The sequence below is a fragment of the Camarhynchus parvulus genome, chromosome 2 (assembly GCF_901933205.1).
Source record: "Camarhynchus parvulus chromosome 2, STF_HiC, whole genome shotgun sequence".
NCBI lineage: Eukaryota > Metazoa > Chordata > Aves > Passeriformes > Thraupidae > Camarhynchus > Camarhynchus parvulus.
The window spans coordinates 39,110,448-39,137,503 of NC_044572.1; the positions used below are offsets into that span (position 1 = coordinate 39,110,448).

Here is a 27,056-nt window from a genome sequence, read left to right on the forward strand (position 1 = left end):
CTGGAAGATGTGCTGGCAGGTGGGGCTCCTGGAGTGCCTTGTTAAATGGCAGCATAAAGTCTGGTGACCAAATTGCCATGTTTAACTAATGGACTGATAAAGAGGCCAAATTGTGTCATAACAGAAAAGTATGTTTTAAAAGAATCTCTACTCTTCAATGGGCACCTGATAGAGATTATTTGGGGGAATAATAAAATCTGTGAAGAAGTTAGCTGCTAAGTAACAGAAATTATATTATGAAAGTAGAACAGAAAATAAACCAGAAGATAGATGCAGTTGTCATCTGATTTAGAGCAAAAAAATCTGGATAGCTCTGCTGTGCTGGTAGTAGGATACTAAACTGTTTCTTGGCCCTAATCACCTGGTATGAATACAGGTTTCAAAGGGCTATACTGTTGTGTGGCCAAGATCAGTATCCACTGACTCCACTGACTTATGTTACATGACTCTGCTGGTTAACATTACAGATTTGCAATTGAAACTTGGCAATTTTGTTGATGAAAGGCATGAAGGAATATGATGCAGCTCTCTCTCTCCTAGTTCTAAACTGGGGAAGATGCAGCAAAGGAGTGTAAACACTTCTTTTTCTTGTCAGTTGACAAATAAACTTGGTGTATACACAGCAAGGAATTTGTTGAATATGAAGTTTTTTTTTTTCAAATCATACTTTAAATTTAGTCAGTGTTTTAACATTAAAATGCTTCAATAGTTAAAATGAAAGCTTCTAAGGACCTGCTTTGCAAGTAATGTCTCCACTCAAGGCTGAGGCCTTTCAGGGTTCATTCTTTCAAATATCTTTTGACTTGGCAGGATCATGATCATTACCTTTATTTGAATTGGAGTATCACTGGAAAGTCCTGCAGCGCCAGTTACTGTACAGCACATTCTGAGGCCCTGCCCAAAATAGTGCACTGTCTAAATGCATGAGATGCAGAAGGGTGGGGGAAGAAAATACTGTCCTGATGGTATGTCTGCTGCAGTGGAGCAATGGCTAAATTTGTACTTGGAATTTCATTAGGGTGAGGATATCAGAGCAGAGAGTGTGCTTCACTGCTTCTTGTACTCCGAGGCGAGGGCAGAGTTCAGCAGGACCCCTCTTCTCGCAGATGCTGCGGGACAGAAGCCAGCTGTCCCTATCGCTCTTTAGCTGACAAGAGTTGGAGCAGCAAAAGTACTTCAGCTTTAGAGAGCTCCTGCCAGCTCGGCTGCGCCTATCGGGACTTGCACCTTGTCTGAGATAGTTTTGGCAGCAGCAGCCCGTGCCCTTTGCATGGCCCTTAAAGTGCCCTGGCTCTGAGACTCCTTTTCGGTGACCTTGCATGCAGTTTTGTCCATTAGTCCAGTCCTTGCAGCGTGGGCTTCTGAGCTCTGTAACCTTTACCTCTTTCTAGTTCTGTTGTTATTTTAATCATACTGTATCAATCCTGAGCAGCACATAGTGGAAACCTGTTAGATACTCTATTCACTTTTAAAGTAACAGAAAAGGATCGCTTTTGATTGGGCACCCTCAAAAAGAAACAAGGTCATCGAGTTTCATCTTCTGATGTCCCTGTTGAAAGTAGAATGCCCCTTTTCAGACTAAATGCAAGCCAGTAGACTTTAAAGGGTTTCTTTGGCTTTCTTCCATAATACCACCCTTTTTTTAAGGTCAGTCTGGCAGAGATGCATGATTTGATTAAAATTAATGCTTCAAAAATTGTAACCAAGAATTAAAATAGAATAAATATATTTAACATCATAGCTTTAAGGCAGATGTGTGCAGATACAAAGACATAAAGAAAAAATAAACCCTCAAATGTGGAAAACAAAGTTTCTTAGGTACTTCTGAAAATCCTGGTAATAATATCTCAGTCTGCAGTTTTTGTAGATTTTAATCCAGGTATGTTGTGTTCACTTGTAATAAAAAGCATTCCTTCTCTAACTTCGATGCATACCCAGTCTATAAGGAAAGATTTTTGACTGTAGCAGTTTGTTCTGTGTTAATTTGCACATGGCTTCCCCTGAGCCTTTTCCTCGGTCCTCCTGCCCTCAGCCCACTCCACCTCCATGCGTCCACCCCCGGGGGAAAAACAAGATCCAGCACAGCAAGTGCCAGTACTGAAGTAGTAGCACAACTTCTTTGCTTTGTGCTTTTATTCTTTGCAAGGGAGAAAATGGGAGTCTTCCCACAAGGGGAGACTTTGTTTTCCTCTTTCTGTTGTCTGTGATCCCCACCTGTTGTATATATGGTAAAAATATCTGGGACTTATAACCCAGCAACAGTACGCAGCTAGAGTCATGTGTGACCGGGTCAAACACACACTCGCTGGAGGGTCATGGCCAGGTTACTAAGTCAAGGCTGGCAAGTATCCACGATAATGTTTTCTTTCTCTCTCACTCTTTTTTTTTCCCTCCCCTTGTCTGTCTTCCAAACAAGAGTTTAAGAAAACCCAAACCCTCATAACAATGCAAACTATTTAGGCATGACAAATTCAAAGAAGTTTTTTATTTAAAAAAAATGGAGGGGGGGGGCAAAGTCAATGATATTTTGGATTTAATTTTATAGTATAGTTTTATGTGGCACATGAAAGAGAGAAATTTGTATTGAAACAATTGAGACCCACTTTCCCAGTTCCTGGCTCTTTCCTGGAAGATGATTAAAAGCAGACTTTTTTTTCCAGACGAGACATAAAAATTAAATGATCTACAGTATATAGTTATTTTTTCAAATGTTTGGAGGCTTATAAATAACTTCTACAATGAAATGCACACATACAAGCAGCAGAGAATCTGGTTCTAATTACTTGTACTTTAGTTGAACTTTGGCGTTTCCTTTGACTTTCTGCCTAATGTATGTGAGCTGAGTGCCTTGCACTCCTGCAGTGAATTCACAAAAAAAAAGAAAAAGAAAAGAAAAGGCAAAAAATCCAGACTCTTGTTGGTGCCAACAAAAATGAGGGTTAACAGAATGTTTTGACCAAATGCAACACTTTGCTATTCACCCTAATTAGCTGAAATTGCGGCTTCCCACCAGGGACCCTGAGCTCAGTATTCAAAATTCCCTTGAGGCTATCCAGGAAATGCCATTTGCTTTACAACTTCTTATTCTTTTAAAACTCAACTGTCCAAAGTGTGCATTAACATGCAAGCTTAATAATCTGAGCTTCCAGGAGAACATGAAGCATTTTGCAGTGCCTGCCTGCTTCTTGTTGGTCTCAAAATAAAATACCTTCTCCATCTGTCAACACGGTTTAGCTGGCAGTAAATTAGCTCTCAGAAAGCACGCTGTGCTTTTAAAGATCTTATCTGCTACTTTATCTAACCTTTAGAAAAATTTCAGACATCTTAGGAATTGTGAAGTGACCGATTGTTTGAGAGTCCCTGTGTGCTTAAGCTGCATTCAGGTGTTGGGTGACAGCACCGAGGCTCTGTTGTCTCAGGTGAGTAGAGATCCTGAAGTGTCACATCCCATAGGACAAGAAAGCAGGGCAAGGAAACAAGTTGCATTTTTTAATTCTCTTCCCTCCCCCCGCCGCCTAGAATTCTTCCTAAAGTTGTAGGACTGCTGTAAAAATGCTTCTTCTGGAAAAGTCAACTGTCCATCCCCCATCCTTTTTTTTCTTTTTTGCTTGTGTAGACATGCATAGAAGGAAGCAGCTTCTGCTGTCATGCATCCATTAGCTGTCAACATGTTGCAAAAATAACACTTTATACCTGCTGAGCATTGGTTGCTACAGATGCCTGCACATGACTTCTGCCCAGGCACTGCATACTTTTTTCACATAAAGAATTACAAAAGCTAAATCTAAGGAAGAATAATAAGCCAGAAACTGGAGTAAGAATCAAGTATGGCTTGAACCCAGGTTCAAGCTTGTCCAGAAAACTGCACACCCTGCCTGTGGTCAAAAGTGAATGTGCCCAAACTGGGTTTTATTATAAAAAAACACACCATCAAGATTTGCTTCCCCCAAAAAAAAACCAAACCAACAAAACAAAATAAAACAACAACAAAAAAAAAAACACCAAAAAAAACCCACAAAAAACACAAAAAAAACCCAAAAAACCAAAAAAAAAAAAACCCCAAACCTACCAACCAAAAAACCAAACTCTCTAGACAGTTGTTCAGCTAATGCAAATATTATTTTTAGTACATTAAGTCCTTTTAGTGGCACATGTATATATGGGTGTTTTAGGGAGGATCTTCTGATTTCTATTGGCTCCTTCCTTATTATATACCTTTTCAAATTGTCCTGAAAAATATTCTCTAGCAGTACCTTCAACACTTCACTTGCTGACTGTGTTGTGTATTTATGACCTGAGTTGGTTGCATAACCTCTTCTGGATATCACAAGCTCCTGTTTTTTTCTACAGTGCCTGACAGACCTCGTTGGTGTACAATACTGTTTGTGGTTGGAACACCACTATTGGTGGTACTTGTTTAGGATGAATTGATGAATAAACAGAAGTGTATCAGTATTATTCCTGAAAGGCTGCTTTCCCCAAACTGAAATCACAGAAGGATTGCAGGAGAGCATTTGTTTTATTGAATGACACAACCTTGTTTTCCCGTGGGGAGCCTAAAAACTGCCTTTTAGGTGGACCAGGAAGAGTTGAATGAGCTAATACAAAACACATTGTCTGTTGGTATTGGAGTTTTAAAGCTAAAATTTTATCATTCCTTAGACTCATTGGAAGCCACCATAATTCATGTACGAACGTGAAATAAGGCAAGGAATGTTGGAGGCTTCTCAAGGGCGTTTGATGAATCTAACTTTAATTTAGAAGTACTAATAGATTGTTGATTCAAGGAGGGTGGCTGTGCAGAGATCAATAACAGAGCACTCTCTATCTCTCTTAAATACCAAAAATTACTGTTGAAAAGAAATGATCATTCTCATACAAGTTTTCATTAAGAAAAAGCTTCATAAAAGTTTTCTTGGTGCAGTAGGAACACATAGATGCTTGCCAAGTCCAGTTAATTTAATACTGAAAAAGATGACTATAGTTCTGGACATTGTCTTAATATCACAATTTATAGAGCCATGTCATTTGACTTATTTTAGTTTTCTGGTTTTTCACAGCCTCCTTATCGTTAGATATATAAATGAATTGCAAAGGTATTTCCTTGCTTAGATCAGAGCCTTTAATACTTAACTCTAGCATTTATTTTCTTCTCAAGAAGTGTTTGTCCTTGAAGTTGATACTAGCTTAACACAAGGAAAAAAGGCAGAAAGGGGCCCTTCTCTCACGAGTAATCAGAGGTTGCCTCATGTGCTGTGATGCCCTCTGTGAATTCAGCAACACATGGGTTGACAATGAATCATGAGTTTAATACAAATGTATCATCGTTGTAATCTGAAAAATATCATGTACAGTAAATCTTGTCTAAGATTTTTCCATTGAGTAATATTCTTTAGGGTCTGCTGTTAGTACTCTAGAGATTTAACTCTGCTGATAGTGCCTAATATTTCTGGCTAGATCTGAGTTCACAGATCCTGTCATTCCTGTATATCTGTTGAAAAGTTAGAGGGATTTATCTGAGAAGCAGCAGACAGGTAGGTGAAACATGAAAATCTATTGCACACCCACAATAAACGTGAGGAATGATGACAGCATATCACAGAAAACTAATGCAGATGCTTTGGAAAGATGTAGTTCACATGTCTTATCTTGCATCATAGAGCTTTCATGTCCTTTCCCTGAAAGGGGTTACTGGCTTTTCAACAGGCTCAAAACAGATGACCATCTAGAAATATTAAGGCAATAAAGGGATGTGGGGGTCATAATATGTAAGTAGCTTTTTCTCAGTGAGGTTTCCTGATATACAGGTCCTAAGGTAGGTAAGGAAGTGTTGCTGGGTTGTGCTAGTTTTACAGATAAAAAAAAAAAAGGACAACTTGTTTAGGTAATTTTCACTTCAGGTCTCTCTCTCTCTTCATACTCTTTACATATATCCTGATATATGCTGCTATCCTGCTAGGTCAGAATTGCATACTGACCTAGAAAAAGGCAAGATATTAAAAAGCTCTCCCAAGATTAGGTACCAATTGCAGTTTCCCTTTAAAGGTTGATATCCAACCTGCACATGTGGATGCTATACATTCATCAGGCTAAAACCAGAGCATGAGCTCAGAGTTGTCCTTTTTGGGAGCCTGGTAAGATTCATGCCCTACATCTAAATTATTGGGTACTTTAAAATACAGTTTTGAGGCTGTAGGATGTAGTTCTGCCATTATCTGCCTTGCTTAGCTCCCTTTAAATTTTACTAGGAAAGACAAATTAATGTTTATTATGGAAAGAAAGGTACGAACCAGTTTGATACTTACAATATGGTTATATATATTAATTTATTCAAAATTATTATGAATCATTCAATTTTATTTTTTTTTCTTTTGTAGCAGTTGAAACTCAGAGCACCAGTTCTGAGGAACTTGTTCCGAGCCCTCCTTCACCACTTCCACCCCCTCGTGTTTACAAGCCCTGTTTTGTTTGTCAAGACAAGTCATCCGGATATCACTATGGTGTCAGTGCTTGTGAGGGATGTAAGGTGAGTGCCATCATCTCCCTTTCCTTTTATAGGGCTGCATTTCCTCTTAGGAGAAGGCTAAAGCAACTCAGTTTGGTGTGACTTGATTGTCTTCAAAGACAGATGTAACTTTCTTGCATTGATTAATTCAGATTCATAACTAAAGACAAGTAAATTACCATCATTCTTCGAATTAATTCCCTTCATAACTTTTGCCAAATATGCCTTTCAGGGACTTCCTTAACTATTGACTCGCATGAGAATGTGGTCATAGATGTAGACATAATCAAAGGATAAATGGAAAACATTTTGAGACTCTTCTTTGTACATCTGTAGGTCAGATATTCCCTGAGATCTCACATGGCCCTTGGCTGCTCTTGGCCTTTTTCTGTGTACTTCTACCTCTCTGTACTCAGGGGGTGGAATTTGGGAACAGGATCTGATCATCTGGAAATTTTTGGTGTAGTCTCTAGCTATGTAACTCATCCCAAATCAATTTGGGAATTTGAGGATTAGCAGGTTTCTATTTTCAAAATTTAATCTGTCAGACTTCACTGCTGGTTCATCTGCAACCTGCCTTCCACTGCTGTGATTGTCTGAGCATGAACTGATGGCTGTCTATAGGATGCAGTAGTAAAGCACACCACTCAAAAGTAGAGAATACCTGAAGAGAAGAAATTTTAGCTACACCTTGTTGTTGTGGCAATTATTGGAGGTGTGCACACAGTGTGCACTTCCATGCATGCAAGGAAGAAGGTAGAGTGAAAAATGGGAAAGAATGATATCATAGGGCAGATGCACTTACAGATAAATTTGTTAGCATACCCTAGTGCAATGATCTTTCTTAACAGTTAAAGAAAGGACCTATGATTTTCATCCTTTAGCTTAAAATAGATGTGTAGTGTTTAGTACAGTACTAATGCATGCTGAAAATGTGACAGGTGCTATAGCCATATAAATAAAGTTCTTAGAATAAATTAACAAAAAGCATTTTGCTGGTTTATTTTTGTGAACTGATATATTTTTCAGATAGTGTGCAGTTAGCCATTTTTACTTTATCCTTTGAACCTTCAACTTTTTCCATTCTAGTGGAAATTTTTTACTTACATAAAATATCATAGTCCTGGGTTTGTCATTAGACAACATACTAAAGGATTTAAATCTGGTTTCCCTCCTATTTGATAACTGTAGAGACTGAAGTAGTGAAAGTAACTTCTTAATCTCACCTCAGTTTTAGAACCTCTTTCTGGTAGTGAGGTTTTTCTTGGATGTCCTGTGTGTATTTTTTTCTTTTAGATACCACAAAACTATCAACATTTAACTGTTTGTTGAGAATAACTATGGAAAGAATATGCTGCAGCTGATTTCCTTAAGTAGGAAATCTCATCATACTCAGATGCTAACATGCAAATGCTGGTAGTGTAACTTGCTCACCCACGTTACCTCTAAGCACAGACATAATTGCACACTGTGGCAGGAAGGTCACATGTCCCTAAGAGTTCATTCTTTTTTTAAAAATATTCAAAAATACACTGTAGGACTTTTACTGGCCTACTGCAAAGCATTTTCATAAATAATTAAAGCAAGATCTCACTTGTCAAAATACATGAGGAAATCCAGCTTGTAATGTGTTAGCCATTACTCAGCAAGAACTGAAATATTATCTTCACTTATTTGCTGATTTGCAAGACTTAACGATAGCTGATGTTTAAAGAAGAAGAAGAAAAAATATTAGTTACACAAAGCCTGTCAGTCTATGAGAAATAACAAGATTCCAAAGTAGTAACTTGGCTGGTTGAGGCTGGTAATATTTGGGTTTATTGATGTTTGCTCTGCAACAGGTTGGACTAAGGTTTCATGGATTGAACCAAATTCCTTAGCAAATGCTAGAAAATGGCAAGAACATTATATGGCTGCTGAATCAACCACAGGTCCCTTTGGTGGACAGTCAGGTGCTACATTTGCTGTTGAAAGTTGTCTGAACTGGATGTCAGCAGAGAGCAGACAGCCAACTGCAACACCAGAGGCCACCTCAGAAACCTGTGTTGCCAATTTCCACTCTTTCTCTGAAGAATGTTATCCTTTTCTCTTGAGCCCTTTTTGACTGTTTTTTTTTTCCCTTCATCTTTACACTTGCTTTCATACTGTCATCAGCTGTTGGTCCGGTACCTCAAGAAAACTACCACCTTGAACTTCTGATTTGTGTCCATACAGGCATCTGCCTGTTCTCAAGTCTGCTTTCCTCCTCTGTTCTCAATATCAGTTCTTCATGCACCTCTTTTCTTTATAGCCTTCTTCATACAAAAATTCGTCAGTTGCTTTTGCAAGTTTCAGTAAGCACTGAGAACTGAGCACTGCTGCTTGAAGAAGCTCTCTCTCCTGTGGATCTCTGCCTTTCAGCTGATTAACCTAAGTTTATTAGAGAGTCTGTGTTTCACTGGAGGCTTCTGCTTGGTGTGGAGCTGCAGCTTCACGCTGATTCTCTGGTAAATCAGGGGAGCAATAATAATAAGGAAGAATACATGTTACAGCCTTTTGTGTAGTTAGGAAATTCAAATTCATTACCCCTTTACCTTGAAGACACATTTCCATGCAATTTCAAAGAGCTGTTTTCTTCAAGATTTGTCACTGAAGCTGACTAGCATATTCAGAAGCTGTTGGGACAGGGAGAGGCAATCTCATTCCATAAGAAGCTAGACTAAAATATCAACCAATCCCTTTCTTTCTCTTTTCATCTGACTGTGTTGCAATTTTCTCCTTTTTCACTTGTATCTTCCCTTCTTCTTTCTTCATCGAATGTTGATGTTAAATCTTAAATTCACTTATTTTTTTCTCCTGCATTTGTGCCTTCCTCTGTTCTGAGGTCCTTTTCTCAAGTCTTTTTCTTTTTTTCTTTCTGACTCATTTACCTTTCACTTTGAACTCCTGGCAGTCTTGTTTCCCAAGGGAAACACAAATGGAAAACTCTGCTCACATCATATTTACCTAATTAGGACCCTGATCTTTTGTTTCTCTGTGCTGGCTTTCCATTGGTTTTCTTTCAGTTTTCTCTCTCTTTCCTTCTCTTTTGCCTTTCTCCTTTGAGCTCCAGTGAAGTTGCTGCCACAGTGATCATTATTAGTCATCATCTAATGCAAGGAACAGTTTTCTGTCCTCCAGGTTTTGGGTTGATGGCTGCCTTTGATTCATCAGGCTTTCTTTTTCCTGTCTTTCAGGGCTCTTTCCTTGCTGACTTTTCAATATCTCCTTAAAGGGCTCTTTATCCACTTCCTGATGCCATTCCCCAAAGTTCAGTTCTTTGGTTTTCTATTTAGAAAAGCATTGTTTACTGACCTCTTTTTGTGGTAGACCAATGGGGGATGTCATGGCAATATTCTGTTTATAACAGAATAAATTGAGACCTTCCAGCCAGGAGCCCTTGGAGAGCTGTGGATGGTGACTATGACCTTGTGATGTTCAATTTGGGAAACACTGTGCTGTAAATTTTATCTTCCCTCAGCTGCCACCAACCCTTGGATAATTTCCAAAGTACTCCTCTTTCTGACTTCTCCCCTTCCATCTTTCCCTGGCGTGTCATCTTGCTCACCTCTCTGCTATCTTAGACACAGAGTTCATAAAGACAGAACTTTCCACCCTCTCTTTGTGTCATCACCAACTATAATGTCAGTTCTTTCAGACATCCTGCCATGGTGGCATCATTTCTGATCTGCAGTATTCTATTTTACTCAATCATTTTTCCTCCAGAATCTGAGAATTTGGCTCCAGCTGCCTTAATTGTCAAACCATTGCTGTGGTCTTCTCGCATGGGATTGGTGCCTTCTCCTGTCCTTCCTTCCTTTTTTCCTACTCACTGTCATCTTTGGTTCTTATTTTTCCGGGTACCTCAGAACAACCTCCTCACCTCCTTTGCCAAATACTTCAGTGACCTTGCTGTCTTATTCTTTACTGGAGTCTTCAGTACTGTGCTGTAGTAGAAAGACTGTTCTGTGGCTTGTGTTGATATAGGAATCATTTAAGGTTTTTAGAGGATAGAGTTTTCATAAAAGGCACTTGTCAACCACAGTGAGAATTTCAAAGTGGTTAAAAAAAACCCCAGAAACATGGTTCTGTGTTTATTTCTGGGTTTCCCACAAAACACAGAAGTGTGTGTGCCTCATACCTGGTGATTGGCTTTCTGTATGTGTTTGAGTTTCAAAATCAAACTGATCTTCACAGTGTACTTGTATTTTGTAAAAAAAATTCCATAGATATTCCATCTTTTTATGTGTAAAACAGTACATTGACAATATTCAGCTTATTTACAACTTTTCCATTTTGTAAACTGCACGGCATCTCAGAGGTGGGTTTTGCAATCTACTTATGTTGTTTCATGACCTCAGTTACAGACTTCTGAGATTTTTCTCTTTTCCCTCCCCCAGTCTCTGGGTGTTGCTAGACAGCACGCAAACAAATTCCATTGAAAATAAGCAATTTGGATTTATCCAGCTGGTGCAAGTGGTTATAGGGCTGACTGTCACCAAACGCTCAGCTCTTTGGTCCTGACTTCAGTCGTCGTTGTAGCTGGGTTTGCAGAAAGGGGGGACTGAGAGTAGTGGGCTGGATTGATTCCCCACACAATGCCATCATTGTGTGGGTGAGGAGGAGAAGCTGGTGTTCTGGCAGCTTCAGCTGTCTCTGAAAGCCTTGTCTCTTGTTCTGGTCATTTAAAAGACAGCATTCCTCTGCTGACAGTCCTGCCTGGATTACTGGCTTGAATTCGGTGGGCAGCAAAGATGCCTAGAGCAGTTTCATGGGAGAAGACAGCACAGCATATAAGAGGGTAGGTTTACGGTCCAGCAGTTTTGTCTGAATGATAAAGATGCCTCTCTGCCTGTTATTGATGCTAACAGACAAAAATGTAGATAAATCTGCTTCAATACTGAGTGATCCCAAGTTGGCCTTTATCATAAAATAAGGATAGCTTTCCTTCCATCAGAGTTTTCATACAGAATCACATCTAATGTGGGATAATTAAATTAAAAAGGAGCCACATTTAATACATTTTCAAGGGTCTTCAGCTCTGAAAATATGTCTGTTTGTTTGACATATTCCTGACTCAAATATATATATTTTTTTATGGAAAAGACTTGAAGCAGTATGGAAAAATAGGCTTTGATATAAACCGTGACATTCAGGTCTGTAATTCTGTAGGACTGACTCCCCAGAAAAGGCAAAATACACACAAGGGAAAAAAAATAGAGAAAACGAAAACGTTTTTGCTTCATTCAAATTTGTTGTTAAGCTTAAGATGTTAAGCTTAGGAGAAAAGCTGTCATTTTGTTACAATTTTAACTTAATCACTTACAGATGCAGTGCGAGGCAGTCCCACCACTCAACTTGAGGCCCAAAATTCCTTGCCTAACTGTGAAGGCTGGGCTTTCTGCAGTCTATTAAGAGAGAGAGAGAGAAGCTCTTCTGATTGCTGCTTCAAAGCATCTAAACCAGATCTGCTCTGGGTCACCCTCTAGAACAGCCTGTCCCCATGAGCCTTTGGGTTAGGTACCCAAGCACAGCTGGGTTAATGTTCTCCTGTATGATGTTCCCTGTGATTATGTTCCTCGGGACACTGAGGGGCTTGGGGTTTCCCTGTTGCAGGCCATGAATCCTTGATCAGCATTGTTACAACAACTGATTTACAAAATGCTACACAGAGCGAGAGGGAGGAACTGCCTTTTATTTTATTTGTTTGTTTGAAATTTGATGGCAAGAATGTTATTTCCACGCTAAATGATATCATGATTCTATGATATTATGCTTTGGTCTGCGAGAAATGTTGCTGAGAGAACCTAAAATATTTTATGGATTGTTATAAAAAAGTTCCCTTTATGGAACAGTGTCCTTTGGGACAGATGTCTTTTCTTTTAATAATGTCTCTTACATCATGTGAGAACAGATTTGCATTTTCTTAGGCAGTTCTGGGATTGTGGAGGGATCTTAAACAGCAGTTCTTTTTGATAACACCACTCTTGCACATGTTAGCTTCTAGCTATAATATAATTATATTTAAGCCTATATTTATGCCTCTTTACGGGGAATTAAGGATCCAGACATAGAATTTTCTCAACTATTTAACAGTAAAAAATAAAAGCACACTTCATAAAGCTAGCTAACTAACATTCCATGTATTTGTTTGGTTTTGTTTTCTCGGCATGTTTTAATCACCTACAACTGAAACAGAAAGTAAGAAATGTAAACTTGAAAATATACGCGCGGTATGATTTGTATCAGGGAAAGAAGTAACATTGTTTGCAGCAATGCAGTGGGAAAAGCTTCTGTTGGTTCAAAGAAAAATATAGATCAGCTTGAATGATCAAGCTGCATTCGTCTCCATTTAGGCTGTGTTAGCGACAGTGCCAGCGGTAGAGATGCGTGCTGTCATCCATGCACAGCTATGAAAAATTCCTCAAATCACAGAAAATTGCTCCTAGTTTCAGTTAAATCAACAATACTTTTTAGAAGGTGAAAAATGTATTTTGAAATACATTTCTGCATACTATTAATATAATCTGATCTTAAACTGTAAGCACTTTGTAGCATAGCAACATTCCAAGCCATTCATTTGTAGAAAGCAGTGCCATATGCAGAAAGACACTAAATGAGTTGCAACTGCTTTAAATGTAGTACTGAAACCCTGGAAATTTTATTCATTTTGTGCTATCAGAGGAGACCTGGTTGATTTAATGCCATCCTTGAAATTTTAGCTTTTCAAATAACAAACCCAGGAAGTTCAGGTGCCCCATGAAAAGGGGGGTATCTATTTCAGTAAATTCTTAATTCTTTTTTGCTTTGTTTTTGTTTGTTTGTTTGAAAGATAAAACTTTTGACAGATCCTGAATTCATTTTAAAAGATGGGAAGCATGTATTAGTTGGAAGCACTCTGAGACAAACAAACATGATGAAATACGTGGAATCAGGAACAAAAAAATTTTTTTACCAGGTTTATTAAAATCTTTGTCTGGGTTGTGTGAATGCCATAAATGAAGAAATAAAATTACTTGCTCACCACAACAGGTAGCAAAAATTGTAAATTGTGTTGTGTGCCAAATATGCTTTCCAGTTCTTTGGACCCAGGTTGTGGGTTATAGCTCAGCTCCTCCCCTGTACTGGGCTTCTGGAGCAGCGATGGACAAAGAGCAGCAGTGTCTCCATGAGGGTACAGCACCTGCATCCACAGCTAATCTTCCTCTTACCTTGCCCCTTGTCATAAACCAGGGGTTCATCTTAATCTGTGAGAATAGTTGTTTTTTACTAATTACTGTAGTTTTTTTCTGGCAACCATGCTGATGCTATAAAGGTGCAGAGATTACCCCAAATTGACTTTCTAACTGTGCTAACCCCGCTGCTCCACTCATTTGTGAACATAAGGGCTAATGTCCTGTGGAAACAGGAACTGGAAAGTACTCTCTTATTTTCCATGAACTGTCACATAACAATGTATAATTGTTTGGCTTAAATCTTACACTCCATTCTCTCATAAAATTCCTGACACCATCAGTGAAGGCTTTCTCAAAAAAGAACAGCAATGTCTGACTCTTGATCTCTGGTGTGTTGGTGACCAGCCACGTTTTGGGGCACAACTTTGCCATGATGTGTACCTGGAAGGTTTCTGGTAGCAAGTGGTGTTCCTCCTGCAGGCAGTCATCTCCTGTGGACAGTTTGGGTACAACTGTCCCATTTCAGAGGCCAGAAGGAGATATCTAAGGTAGATGTGGACTTTCCCATTGTATGCCAGCAAGCCATAGTGCCCATGACTGTTTGCAAGAGCATTTCCTAACATATATGTAGCCTTCGTGCCTTCTGACCTTACATATTTTTTCAGAGTCTTTGGCCACTAACTAGTCCATAACAATTACGTTTTTTTTCGTTGTTGTTATTAATAAACTAAAATTGTTGAGTCTTACTCTTTTGGCAGTGTCTATGCCTTTCCCTATCTGGGAATACACACTGTAAAAAGAAGAAACTTCAAATTTATATGTGTATGTACATGTTGTTGCTGGAATTGAATCATAATTTGTCTCACCACAGTGGATGGTAAAGAGTCCTTATAGATGTAGTTGTCACATTTCCATCCAGCTTTCACCTGCCCATAGCTGATAGGGCTTATTAGCAAATGGCTGAGAGAGCTCAGGCTCACATTGGATCAGTAATATGTCTGTGGTTTACAACACCTTGAGCAGAATTAAGTACATTATATGCACGTGTAAAAGTGCTGTCTATGCAAATCACACTGTGAGGTACAACCAGAGATGCCAGAAGCAGGTGGGCTGCAATTCAGGCTTGCACACTTGCCTGCTGAGAAGTCCCCTGGTTTGCGTGCAAGGAACGTGAAGTGTGTTTTTGTTTTCCTGTCACTAGGTTCTAATGGGTTTTACTTCTTCAATTTTCTTCACTAGAAAGAGGGAAAAACCTTTTATTTTGTTCTCATCTTGTCAATCAATTTCATACCTCCCTGTTAGTTTAAGGACCACATATGGCCTTTAATTATAGTTGTAGAGTACAGGCTGTTCTGTGCACACTCCACAAATTGTACAAGTGTAGGAAAAAATGCAGTTTTCCACCATATTTAACACAATATTTTGTAATATGATCTTTAAAAGTATTGTTTGCAGATGTAATCCAGAAATAAGAAAATAGGGGTATCAGAGCAGACATCTCAGAAATTAAATACTGCAAGATTTTCTGATAACAGCACTAGCCAATTTTTTCACACTATGCCATATTTATGCAATTACAAATGTATAAAATTACAATGCACTAGCTTTCATTTTCTAACTCTGGAACTTTAAAAAAAAATCCGATTAATGAGAAATTGACAGAGAATGATATACAATTGATTTGTTGAATGTAGATTTAGGATAGCTTGCTGGACCCTATAAGAAAGTGCACTGTTTTTCCTGTTGGAAAAAAAGAACAGAATAGTTTGCCAAGAGTAGTTCTGGCTGAGTGTGATTTTGGTGCTGGTGAGATGGTTGAGGTCACTGCTGTTCTTGCTCTAGGCATCTTTTCAAATTGTAGTTTGATTTTTTCTTAGCAAGTACTTACAGACTTTCTGATTGGCATGCCTTAGAGAAGTAAATCCAAAATTAAGGGGTTTCATAATGGTAGAAAATGGAATAAATCATTATCTAATTCTGTTCACACTTATTTATTAAGTAGATATTCAGGTGCTCTTTTTTTGCTACAGTTTTGGAATTTACTTTGAATTATACACCTATCTATATTTTCTAGTTATTGTGAACCATCACCCAGTTTGTAAATTGTCAGCTGCCCAATTTTCAGAAATACTTTGGCCTTGGAAAGTAACCTTCCATCGCCATCTGCACTTGCAGACTGACCCGATAATGGAAACAGAGGTTCTTTCTAATCCTGAATGAAGTGTTCCTTTGAGAAAATTTTCTAGAGGGGTATTTGCTTTCGATTCTTCTGGAAATGGAGCGCAATTGAATTTGCACCATGGATCCCAGAGCTGGTCTTCAGATTTGCGGAGCTGGTCTTTGTCTGTGCAGAAAAGACAACTGGATGTAATTTTCCAAGATTCAGTATTTCCAATGAAGTCAGCTTTAGAGATTCTTTATCCAATTTGTTTATTATATACATTCTTCTTTTTCTTCACCCTGTAAAGCAAAACAAATGCCTTACTAAAAAAAATTCTTTCACTTCTGAGTACCCATTCAAAGAGCAGAAAATTACAAAATTGAGATTACAGCCTATCTTTCTTTCTTTGTATCTAGATTGTACTGTAGTCTTGAGATATGGGTACTTTGTCTCCTGAGAATCCTGTAAATTATATACATGTTGTATCCTTTTTCCTTTTTATTCTTATTAACTGTCCACAGGCTTGGAGCCCTTGCACTTGTGATAAATTCTTATTATTTCAGAGGAACTTCCCATATACAGGGGACACCTCTAGGTATGACACCTGTGCATCTCAGTACTCCTGTTATGAAAACTTGTAGTGTTAAAGAAGTCATGCACCTGATTCTGTAATTGGTACTTTTGGTATGTCGGCATGAAAACTGTTAAAGTGGTGTGCTGCTGCAGCTGGTTTGCCAAATATTCAGAGTCCCTACTCATAAATTGTTCTTCCTTTTGATAATAAGCAGGAGCCCCCACAATTTCCACAGCTCAACTCAGGAGACAGCTGAGAAGTAGAAAAACATTTTTGTATATAAAGTCCCTTATGATTTCATGTGGCCATGCTTAAAATTTCTCATTTAATATATTTCAGTGGGAAAAGTTACTATGCAATAAAAAGTGGATCATAATACAGTATTTTAGAGGGGAAAAGTATATTGTTTCTGGATCCCCTGTCTAGAATTATGGGTGCATAAATTATAAGGTGAGACACAGTTACAAGTAGTGCCAGAAATGTAGATTTGGTTGGCTGTAAATGCAGTCAGTGATTTCACTCCAGCTATTCAGCTGCCGGAGGGGAGAGCCAGCAGCCCCCAGCCAGTGCACGTGAGCAGGATCTGCCATTGCCTGGTGTCAGGCAAACTGATCAAATGCTTATGAAGCAAGTTTGTTCTCATTTTAGAGTCTCTTTAAAGCGACAATTTAATGGGACCCATTACTGTCAGCTGTGGCCAGTTCCCTCTCCCTCCTCCCAGGCGCTTAACGGGGAAAGCAGAGATTTATAGCTGTGGTATAACCACTCCAATGGGCTACTGTTCACTCCTCCTGCAAGTCCTCGCTGGCTGCTCTCCAGATGAATCTTCCAAACAGGAGAGAGGTCTTCCCTGTCTCTGGAGTGCTTGCCTTGCTTGGAACCCTGTGCACCTGTGATAAATATATATGCAAATTATTAGGTCCTCATTTCAGTGTGTGCCGTGATCCTTACGTGCTTTCTGCTGGTCCAAAAGAGTGGCAGTGCTCCAGATTTAGCAATATTTAAGCAGACCATATAAGAGAGAGAGAGCTGTGCAACCCATCATTTTTTTAATGAATGAGCACAACCATTTTTTACTTTTTTTTTTAACTTATTTTTTCTCTCTCTCTTTTTTTTTTTTTTGATCAGAGGATCAAGGCATTTCAGAGATGCTGCTGCAAATGATCTTGCCCAGTCCACATTTGTCAATACTAATGCACAGTGGTTATTACATGTACAGAAACAAAAATGAAAACTACATATTTTTATTTAAAGGAAAGGGAGTGTTAGATGAACAGAAGAGATGTAATCACAGCATCCAGGAACCAAATGGATGAACTAACTAAAACAATCTTTCATCTCACCCTAAATCCATGTGATTTTCGTAAACTGAATGATCGTCTTGTGATTCTATGAGCTCTGTGCTTGAATCTGGCCATTGATTGAAGTCTGGCAGGGGAGGGAGAAAACAGGAAAACATCTAGCTAAGATTTTCCTGTGTTAGATTAATCAGTTCATTCACTCATCTCTGAAAGGTCATGTTTTCTCATCATCAAAGTTCTCCAGTCTGAGACTCTCCCTTGATTCCCTACAGCTTGGCTGAATAGATCCACTGGGCAAGGGGGATGGAGCACTACCTTTGTCCTGCAATGCTTTTTCAGCATCTCACTGTGATTTGTGTTGGGGTTTGCAACAAGATACATCTCTCTGATTAGTGTTACCCTAAAAGTCTTTATTGCTTGGAAAAACTAGTCAGTTGATTCCTCTGTCTCTGTTTCTGCAGTTGCTAATCCCTTGCACTGCCGCAGACTGCATTTCATCCACCTTTCTCAGCCTGCTTTCCCATCTTGTCCCAACCGTTTTGACTGTGGGTGCTCTGACAGTGTATGGAAACTGGGCAGGGGGATAAGGCCACTATCTCACTCTTTAAAATGGTGGGTTTTCCAAGCTGGTCCAGATCCAACTCATCCCTCTGCTGTCGCCTTTAGTAATGAGTTTCAGCTGCAGTGTGGAAAGGTAATTTTCCTTGACTACTGCCAGTACTAGAGAGCCAGACTTGCATATTTCTGGGTGTTTACTTGAACTCTGTTTTCTAGTCTCCAGGCATCCAAGTTCCACTAAACTCTAGGCTTTAGAGGATTTTAGTGGATAGTTCGATATTAGCAGAGTTTCTTTGTTGCCGAACACAGGGGAATGAGAGTGCAGCATAAAGTAGTAAGTACAAGATATTACTTGCCAGATTTCAAGAGATCTGGTGAAACATATTTGTTTAGATGTCAACTGTCAAAACTAAGAGCAAAAAAAAAATTACGGGGAGATAGTGAATGTGTGTTGATGAGTCATTCAGATAGATGCCTGAAAACTGTACCAGGAAGCATAATGCTCAAGACATCTGGTTTATTTTGGCATGTTTATGTCCATGTTATTTCATCTGAGTATTTTTAAGTTGCTTTCTGCATTGTTTTCATATGTCACTTCATCCCTCCTCAGAAACTTCTTTGCTGTGGATTGGGCATGTTTTAAAACTCCTCCCAGGTCAGACAAAGAGAATAGAAACATGCTGGGTGTTGGAGGTAAGCAAGGGCCTGCTCTTTGCCCGCACCCACAGGCACCCACCCAGCAAGCCAGGCTCAGGCTGGGCTGCTGCACCGGCTCCAGGTCAGCTGGGGCGAGAGCAGGGAACAGCTGGCTGTGCACACAAACTGTGCAGATCTCTGCTAGCGTGAGGGGAATTGTGCCTCAGCCAGCTTGCAGGCATATATAAATATTTGTGGCATAGTTTGCATTATTATTTCAGCTGAGCTCTAAACATTCGGTTGCTGATAGCAGGAAAGAAAGTAGTGCTGCTATAAATTTCAGATGGTGCAGAAGTGCAGGGATTTTTGTATCGGCTGACAATTAAATAAAGTCCCTGTGCCTCTTTTGATAAATAACTCTGCTGCCAAATATGTGCGGGAACTCTGCAAGCCTTTGTGGGGAAGGCTGGGAGGGGGAAAGGAGGAGGACACAAAGCCTGCCTGCGCAGGGAATTTCCTTGGAGCACACACACACCCCTTCTTTCTCCCGTGTAGGGTTGTGTTTGAGCTTGCCCTTTCCTCTTCATGTTTCCATCTCTGCCAAGCAGCTAAATGGAGAGGTTAATTTGAGAGACTGCTACAAGTAATTGCAGCATGGTAATTGCATAGCTAACATGAGTCTTTTCCTTGTCCTGCCTGCTGCAGGAATCTGCATGTCACTGCAGGGGCATAGCTTGGTGGAGATTTTTGTTTGTTTTTACTAGGAGGTCCACTACTTTGTTAGAGTAGCTGTTGTTCAATGTCTTTCCATTGTAGCTCTGTGCAATAAAACTGAAACAACCAACCTATGTGTCTCCTAGTAAAATTGTGACATTGTCCATGGAAGATGGTGCCCCTCTCCAGCCATCCGAAAACCCAGTGGATAAAAACAAAGACACAAATTATGATTGTAAACCAAAATCAGTCATACAATTGAGGGATAACAATTTGAAAAGTCTTCTGTGATACCGTGCTTCCATGCGGGAGGGCAGCTACATAAATGGTTTGGAAAAGTGTCATTCTTTACGAAGAAATACTGCGCTTAATTAATTCCTGCTCCTGGGAGGTCAACCTGGGGCACTCATTATTGTCTTAATTGGTGGTATAAATCCTGAGGCACTGGAGGGGAAGAGAGGAAAAAAACTATGAGCAGTTAGCAACATACAGCCTTTTGGATAAGTGCTAGCCAGTTGTACAACCATCCTAGTGACATTTTATTGTTTTATTGGGTTATAGGTCTGATCCTTCACAAATTTGGTTAAAGGGAATTGATTTGCATAAACAAAAATATAAAACAACAGCAAAATGCAAAAATTCATTCCTGAGTTCTCCATTAAACTGTGTGAAATAACTCAGAAAAGCACTTCTTTGATCTCCTGTTATTTGTATTAAATTATATTCATTACTCTTCCCATCTGGAGTTTCATAGCAGGCCAAAAATCATCCTACAGACACGATTGAAAGGAAGTTAACTGTAACTTTTTAATTATATACATTCCATCTCCTTTTTTTTCTTAATTTGAAAAAAGCAGATGGAAGCGCATACCAGCGCCTTCCTCTCCGTTTAAATCACTGAAGTGGAGAAGCAGAAAATCTCAGCCGTTCTTTCCCCTCACATATTGTTTCAAGGTGATGACTGTTCTGTCTGGAGACTTTGACATGTTTGCTAAAAAGGTCAGGAGTTCAGTGAAAATCGAAATTGTGGAAAAATACGTGCGTAGTCCTAGGGATGCCGTGGTACCCTCGCTGGAAGAATGTGGTTGTTGCAGATTTGCACTTGATGGAATACATCTCCCCTGTTTTATTGGTAGCTGCCTCTCTGCCAGCTGGCCAGCAGAAGTGTTTCCAACTCCCCAGAAAATGGGGGGTGGTTTTATAGAATGATGGTTTATAGAATGTTTTTTTACATTAAACCAAGGTTTGTGGAATCAAAATATGTTTTGGCAAGCGGCACAATAAAAAATGGTAATACTTCCAGCCTCCCCAGGGGCTAATAGCTAATTGGCATTACTAGCTCCATGAACAGTTTTCTTCAAGCTCTATCACCAGAATTAGTTTGTTTTTTTTGTCCTGTGAAGCCGATAAGACATTTTTCACCTTAGAAACTATTAGGATTTATCAAATGTGGCCTGCTCTGTCTTTGCAGATTAATTTTTTGGTAGTTGCAGATGAGTATCCCCATTGTGGTAGCTTAGAGAGGAGCAACATGTTCCTCATCTGCTTATCCATGTCCTTTTCTCTTTTTAAGAAATTAGAAAACCCTGAGATATTTCAAACTTTTCCATTTGTGTTATAACAATGAAAAAATAATTGACCTTTTTTTGCCCATAGTGGATTGCTCTTAAATCCAGAGGTCTGTATTTCCATATGTAAGATGTGGGTTGGCAGCTGCTTATTTTTATTGAATTTTGAGTTCTGTTGATTAAAAATAATGAAATTCACTGCCACACTGGTTTCAAGAGCAAATTTAGCTTTCTTTGACCATAGAATCTTAGGGCTGCTCTTCATCTGCAGAATAAATGGCTAGACAAGCAGAGGTGTGGATGGCAAGCTGGAAATACCAGCAATGACAGACAAAGCCAGTGCCCTTCCCAGGGCGGGCTGGTGCTGAGTTCCTCCACCACTGGCTGGCTGGCATTTCTAGGTGCTCTCTACCAGCTATTGAAATTTGTTTTTGCAAAGACCTTCCTGTCCTGCCCTGACATACATCATCAGCACAATTTCCCTACTTTCTGGCAGTGAGCCTTCCTTTACTTATTGTTATAGCTGCTTCCATTTTGTGCCAGCAGTGGTTTCCAGCCACAATGTCAGACAATTAATTTGTTTATTCTGCAATGTGTGACTTCCAAAGTGTGATAGACAGTGCAGACATCCTGGAAAAGTGCTGTGCAACTGGGAATAAGCTCATTTGAGCTTCCTTTTAGATAGCTGCTTTGGTAGTTTTCGTCACTTGTGGGGTCTCCTGTTCTGGCTGCAGCCATTTTGAGTGTCTTTGTCTGTATGGTATCATTGAACAGCATATGCTGGGCTGTAGATCTTTTGTAAGCCTTTCTATGCAACTCCAGTTGCAGGTTTGCATGTTACCTAGGCCTCTCAGAGTAAATATTCCTGGTTAACAACTAAAAATTGCATGTCTTTGTCCCAGCTTGATTGTAGAGCCTACCAGGATTTGGTGAGGCAGGGGCTTTTTGTTCACTGACTGCTGCCACTAGTTGTTAAAAATACTGAAAACTACATTTAGTTCATGCATGTACCTGGGCAATTCCCTGGTCACAGAACAAAGCAGTTTTGTGCAGATCCCATCACTGAGAGATACCTTAAATGTCTGTTGATGCTCCAGAGAGAGCAGGAATGGGAGCTTGACCTTCTCTAAATATATTTTACAGGGTTAGCAAGGACAGAGGGTAACTTAAATTTTTAAAACAGAGAGATTGAAAAGAAGCCATCCATCACAAACATTTCTTTTGTAAAAAGTGCACTTATTTGCACAGCCCCTATTTCAGAATAAAGCGAAGTGCAGTGGTCTCAGGTGTGTGGTGGGCTGGATTTTCTTTTCAGCTGCTACTGGTATTTATCTTTCCTCTCAGAGCTCAGTCAGAGTTTATAAATGACCGATAAACTGTACCATGGAAAAGTCCTTCCTACTCCTTTGTTTTTTTTTACTATAAAGTAGCAATATGCTTCATTCAGAAGCTTATTTTGCAAATTTACCAAAGAATGGCCTCTAAATCTGCAGGAGTCATAGCTGGCTGCCTGTATTTGGGGGTAATCAAAGCTGAACCAGATGAAGTGAGCAGGCTGTTCAAACAGATTGAGCTTGCAATAGCCCTTCTCTGCTGATTACCCTGTCCCTGGCTTGCAGTGCAAGTTTTCAGCTTGCAAGCCCACTATGCCTGCAAATAAGACTTGGCATGCCCTGTGCTGGCAAAATATTTTTAAGACATTGTGATCAAATGATCCGTCTCTTCATGCATGTGCATAACTTGAGCTCTAAGTCATCTGCCCTGCCAAAATCAACTGGACAGTGAAGGAGAGGGAGTTATATAGATTCCCTATCAAATATGTGAGGGTAGCAGTTCATGCTAACAAATCCATAAGACTTCATAAGTTTAAACACTTAACTTTGTCTTGAAGGCTCATCCTTAATGAGGTCCTTTGTATTCAGATAGCCACTGGCATAATAGCATTCAAAATATTACTGAAATAGTTAATATTCTCTGTGTGCACTCTGTTTTTTACTGAGCTCTCAAAGTTTGACTCATTCACAGGCAACTGCTGCAAAAGTGGTGAATGGGACGAGGTGGTTTCTTCAGTGTTGAGTTGAGGTTGGATTGATTAAATAGATTATTTACTTCTATGCAGTAGATCTAGGAAACCAGGTTTGTTTGCTGCTTGATACATATGGTTTCACGTATCACTCTCTGCTTTCAGTGCAGCAGGTAAGATATCAACACAATTAAAAGTGAAAAATAATCTGTCTGCTCTGCCACTGGTGGATGCTCAGGGAACACACGCTGATACAATAGATTTCTGAATAATTTATACTCAGCATTTTTTCCTTGCACTCGGTAAATGAGGATGCCTAATGTGGCATGGTCAGAGTGATACTCTATCTGTCATCCATTAAGATAACAAGATTGGTGGGCCTGGGAGGAACGTGGCATGATACACAGAAAAGATGAGATTAAAAATTGAAGCGTTGGTCTAAAATGTTCTCTGTAAAGGATGCTGATAAAAGCAGCTCAGAAAAACAGAATTAATTCAAAAGTGTGATTTCCACAAGCTTTGTCTTCTCTAAAATAAAAACACAAGATACATGTTCCTTTCAAAAGTTGTGGATAAAAGGAATATCGGAGTAAATCACTGTTCCTGATAGGCCTTCAGTAGCTTCTGCTCCTTAAAATTCAAGTACTTTGTAGATGCTATCAAAAACAATTATGTATGACAGTAATGCTGTATGTCTCACAGAATGGGATTTTTTTTATATTCATAAGGCTTTTTAAATTACAAAGAAAAAATCATTTGTGATTGTTTTTGGCACTGGAGTGTCTCATCTCTCATCACAGGGTGTTAATTTGGACGGGATGCTAAAATATTTGCATAAAAAATGGCTCATGTAAATATTCAGCCAAACAGAATCGTTTTGAGGTGACTGAATTACTGTTGCCAGTATATTGTTTTCCAAGAGCCAATAGGCACTAGAAGTTGATTAATTTATAAGCAGCGGTGGTTTTCAGTCTCTGAAGTTTCTGACAACTTCTTAACATCACGTCACGTTTGGATTTTCTTGGTTTTTGAAGAAACTGTTGGGATTGTGAGATCAGATGGGAGTCATTTGACAGAAAGCACTTGGAGGAAAATGTAAGCTTACTTCTAAATTCAGTATTTTTAGTGAAAAGGCCATGGTTATTATACCTGTGCTATTTGGAACTCAGCCTTGAAAGGGTTTAAATGTGCTTTTCTGTTTAACTGGGCAGCAAGTGCCATCTCCGTGGCACTGCGCAGTTTTCTTTCACTGCAGAGCTGCAGTCGGGGTCCAAACCCCTGCAGAGGGAAAGACAGGACACTCTGTTTTTCAGCCCAGATTCAGGAGGTATCTCTGAGCATGGCCCTGCTTGCCATGCCATGCATAACTTGTGGCTGCACCACACCAGGCTTCTGGGGGTGGGTGAGGAAACTGAGCCCCAGTGCTGAGCAAATGGTGCTCCTCATCCACCAGTGCCTGAGCTCCTGTCCTGGCTTGGTTTGGGGTTTGTGTGCAAAGATAATTATAATCTTAGTGCCTGTCCAGAGGAAAATTTAAAAATTGAATCTTTTTGATGATGTATTGCTGAGCTTTTAAAATGAGTTTATCACAAATGTTACAAGGAATGGTATCCCAACACTGACTTTGAGAAGAATACTTGTGAGTGGGCACTAATACATTGTTGAGAATCCTGTCCTTAGCTTTGACCAGGACCACATTACACCTTTTTTTCACCTGAATATTTTGTGTAAACAAGTTCATTTTTATTTATGTTCCATGATTAAGTCCAGAAAGAAAATCAGATACAGTTCTTAAAAAGTAATTTGTCAAACAGCAGTCAAAGCTTCCACAGTTAGTATCCTCCTCTATATCTTTCAGTCTGTGGAGGACATTGCCTGGGGAGGTTAGGCTGATGAGGAAACTGTCTTCATTTCGATCTGGAGATCTGCTTTTTCCAAATTTGTTCTTCTTAAGCCTTTTTTATTAGTAATGAGTTCATGAATGCTTTATACTTGCTGTCTGCAGATGGATCACATTTTTCAGCTGCACTGTGTGGTCAAGTTTGTCTGGTAAGGACTTAGGCAGCCTCCTCTGCTTTCCTTCCTGATGGGCTGTAATTAAACCCTGGCTTATAAGGATGCACACCCTGCAGCTGTATATCAGAGCAACTGATCAGTAGGTGCCATTAGCTACTGGCTATATTTTGGTAGAGTACAGATGCATTTGGAGAAGACTGTCTCTTCCCAGTATTGGGTGACTTGTTCATTTGGGCCATTTTGTTTCTTGCTCTGTCAGGCTGTTAGTAGGAGAGTAATGCCATTGGTGGCTGTGGGTGTTAAATCACCTGCAGCAGCACTGGATTAGGCTGGGTGGCTGCCATAGAAGTTGCCAGTTTTGGCTTGTCCTGTGTCTTTCCAGCTAGAAAGAGATGACCAAATATGCTGTGGAGAGACAGCACAGCTCACATTTTCTGCCTGTTGAATTAAACCAAAATAGATGCCATAGATGCCTCACTATTGATGTTAGCCATATCAGCAATTATCCCAGAGCCAGGCATCACAGGGGAATATCAAAGCAAGAAAGGAGTGAATATTGCCATAGATTTTCTTTTTGGAAGTAAACAAATGTGCATACACTTGCCATACTTGCCATTGCAACAATTGAAGCACTGTTAATGATCAGAAGTGTAGAATATGAAATAGCAGTGTTTATTAATAACTTGAAAGGTTTTAATTATCCAAACAAATAGCTTTAAATTCTTCTTCTGGGTCCAGTAGTTAAGGAAAAGATGTGGAGAGTTTTTATTTACCACTTTGATGGTAGTAATAAATATCTCCTAAATCAGAAGAGCTAACCTCAGGACGAGGCTTGCCTGTGCAAGAGCTGTAGAAAACTTTTGCCAGGGGTTACGTGATTAAGGAGGCATTTTTCAGTTCTGAGTGAATCTGAAGTATTTTCATAACATTAGCATCTATAGCACGTTGGTTGTGCAAGGAATTTATGACCAGCCCTTACTGCCTGCCCTACCACTCCCTGATCATATAGCCAGAAAGTCTCTCAGTCATCTCTGAATGATGGGAGTTTTGTCTCTTGAGCTGCACACGTATCTTGGTGAGCGCCTTGAGGAGAGCCAATTTTATAGCTTACCATGATTGCATCTTTAGAGTAATGCATTGTGGGCACAGAGCTATAGTCTGCAGCATCAAGTTTACAGCTTCCCTGTAGGGTGTAAACATGTGGCTGGTTGAAGAGTTTTAACCTCTCAAGCCCTCCAACAAATATTAAATTGCTAACTATTCTTCCATAATGTTGTGATGTTGACTGAAATTTGACCCTGCTTGCTGAAACCATTTTCAAAATCTGAGTGAGAAGGTTAAATAGTGCTGTCAAATTTCCAAATGTCGGTTGCAGAAATACTTTTCCTGAATATCTGTGGGTTGAGCTCTAAAATGCTTAAAGTAATCCTCTTTTTTTTTTTTCTTCATTATTACATGATATTATCTAAAGCTTGGGGTTTAGTGAAATTAACTTGGGTTTTGCCTTTTTTCTGTGCCATCTAACCTTACCATTTATGGCTATTTTTCTGTTTTTCACTTGTTGAAGGAGGATTTCAGTTAAATGGTGTTCCTTAAGTACAAACCAGACCTCTAGGTTTCTTTAATTTTTGTTCAAGATCATTGTAATTACTTGATTATTTTCACAGCTGTATCTGAGTAAGAAAAAAGTGCTGTAATTGGCAACTTTTACAAGTTCACAACTCAATAACCTGATACTGGAACTCTTCCACCTGCAGAAGCCTCATTAATTGCTGTAGGAGTTTCAGCAGTTAAGAGACCTGCGTTT

General features: G+C 39.5%; 1 protein-coding gene across 8 annotated transcripts in view; it reads left to right on the forward strand.

The window, feature by feature from the left end:
- Window positions 1–27,056, forward strand: part of RARB (retinoic acid receptor beta) — a 318,469-nt gene that overhangs the window by 246,454 nt on the left and 44,959 nt on the right. For 7 of the 8 annotated variants that reach the window (XM_030943210.1, XM_030943212.1, XM_030943211.1 and 4 more), the window contains one exon: window positions 6,378–6,526. In XM_030943210.1, the coding sequence (XP_030799070.1) occupies window positions 6,378–6,526 (149 nt within the window). The remainder of the gene's footprint in view (window positions 1–6,377; window positions 6,527–27,056) is intronic. The other variant, XM_030943214.1, reaches the window with a different exon arrangement.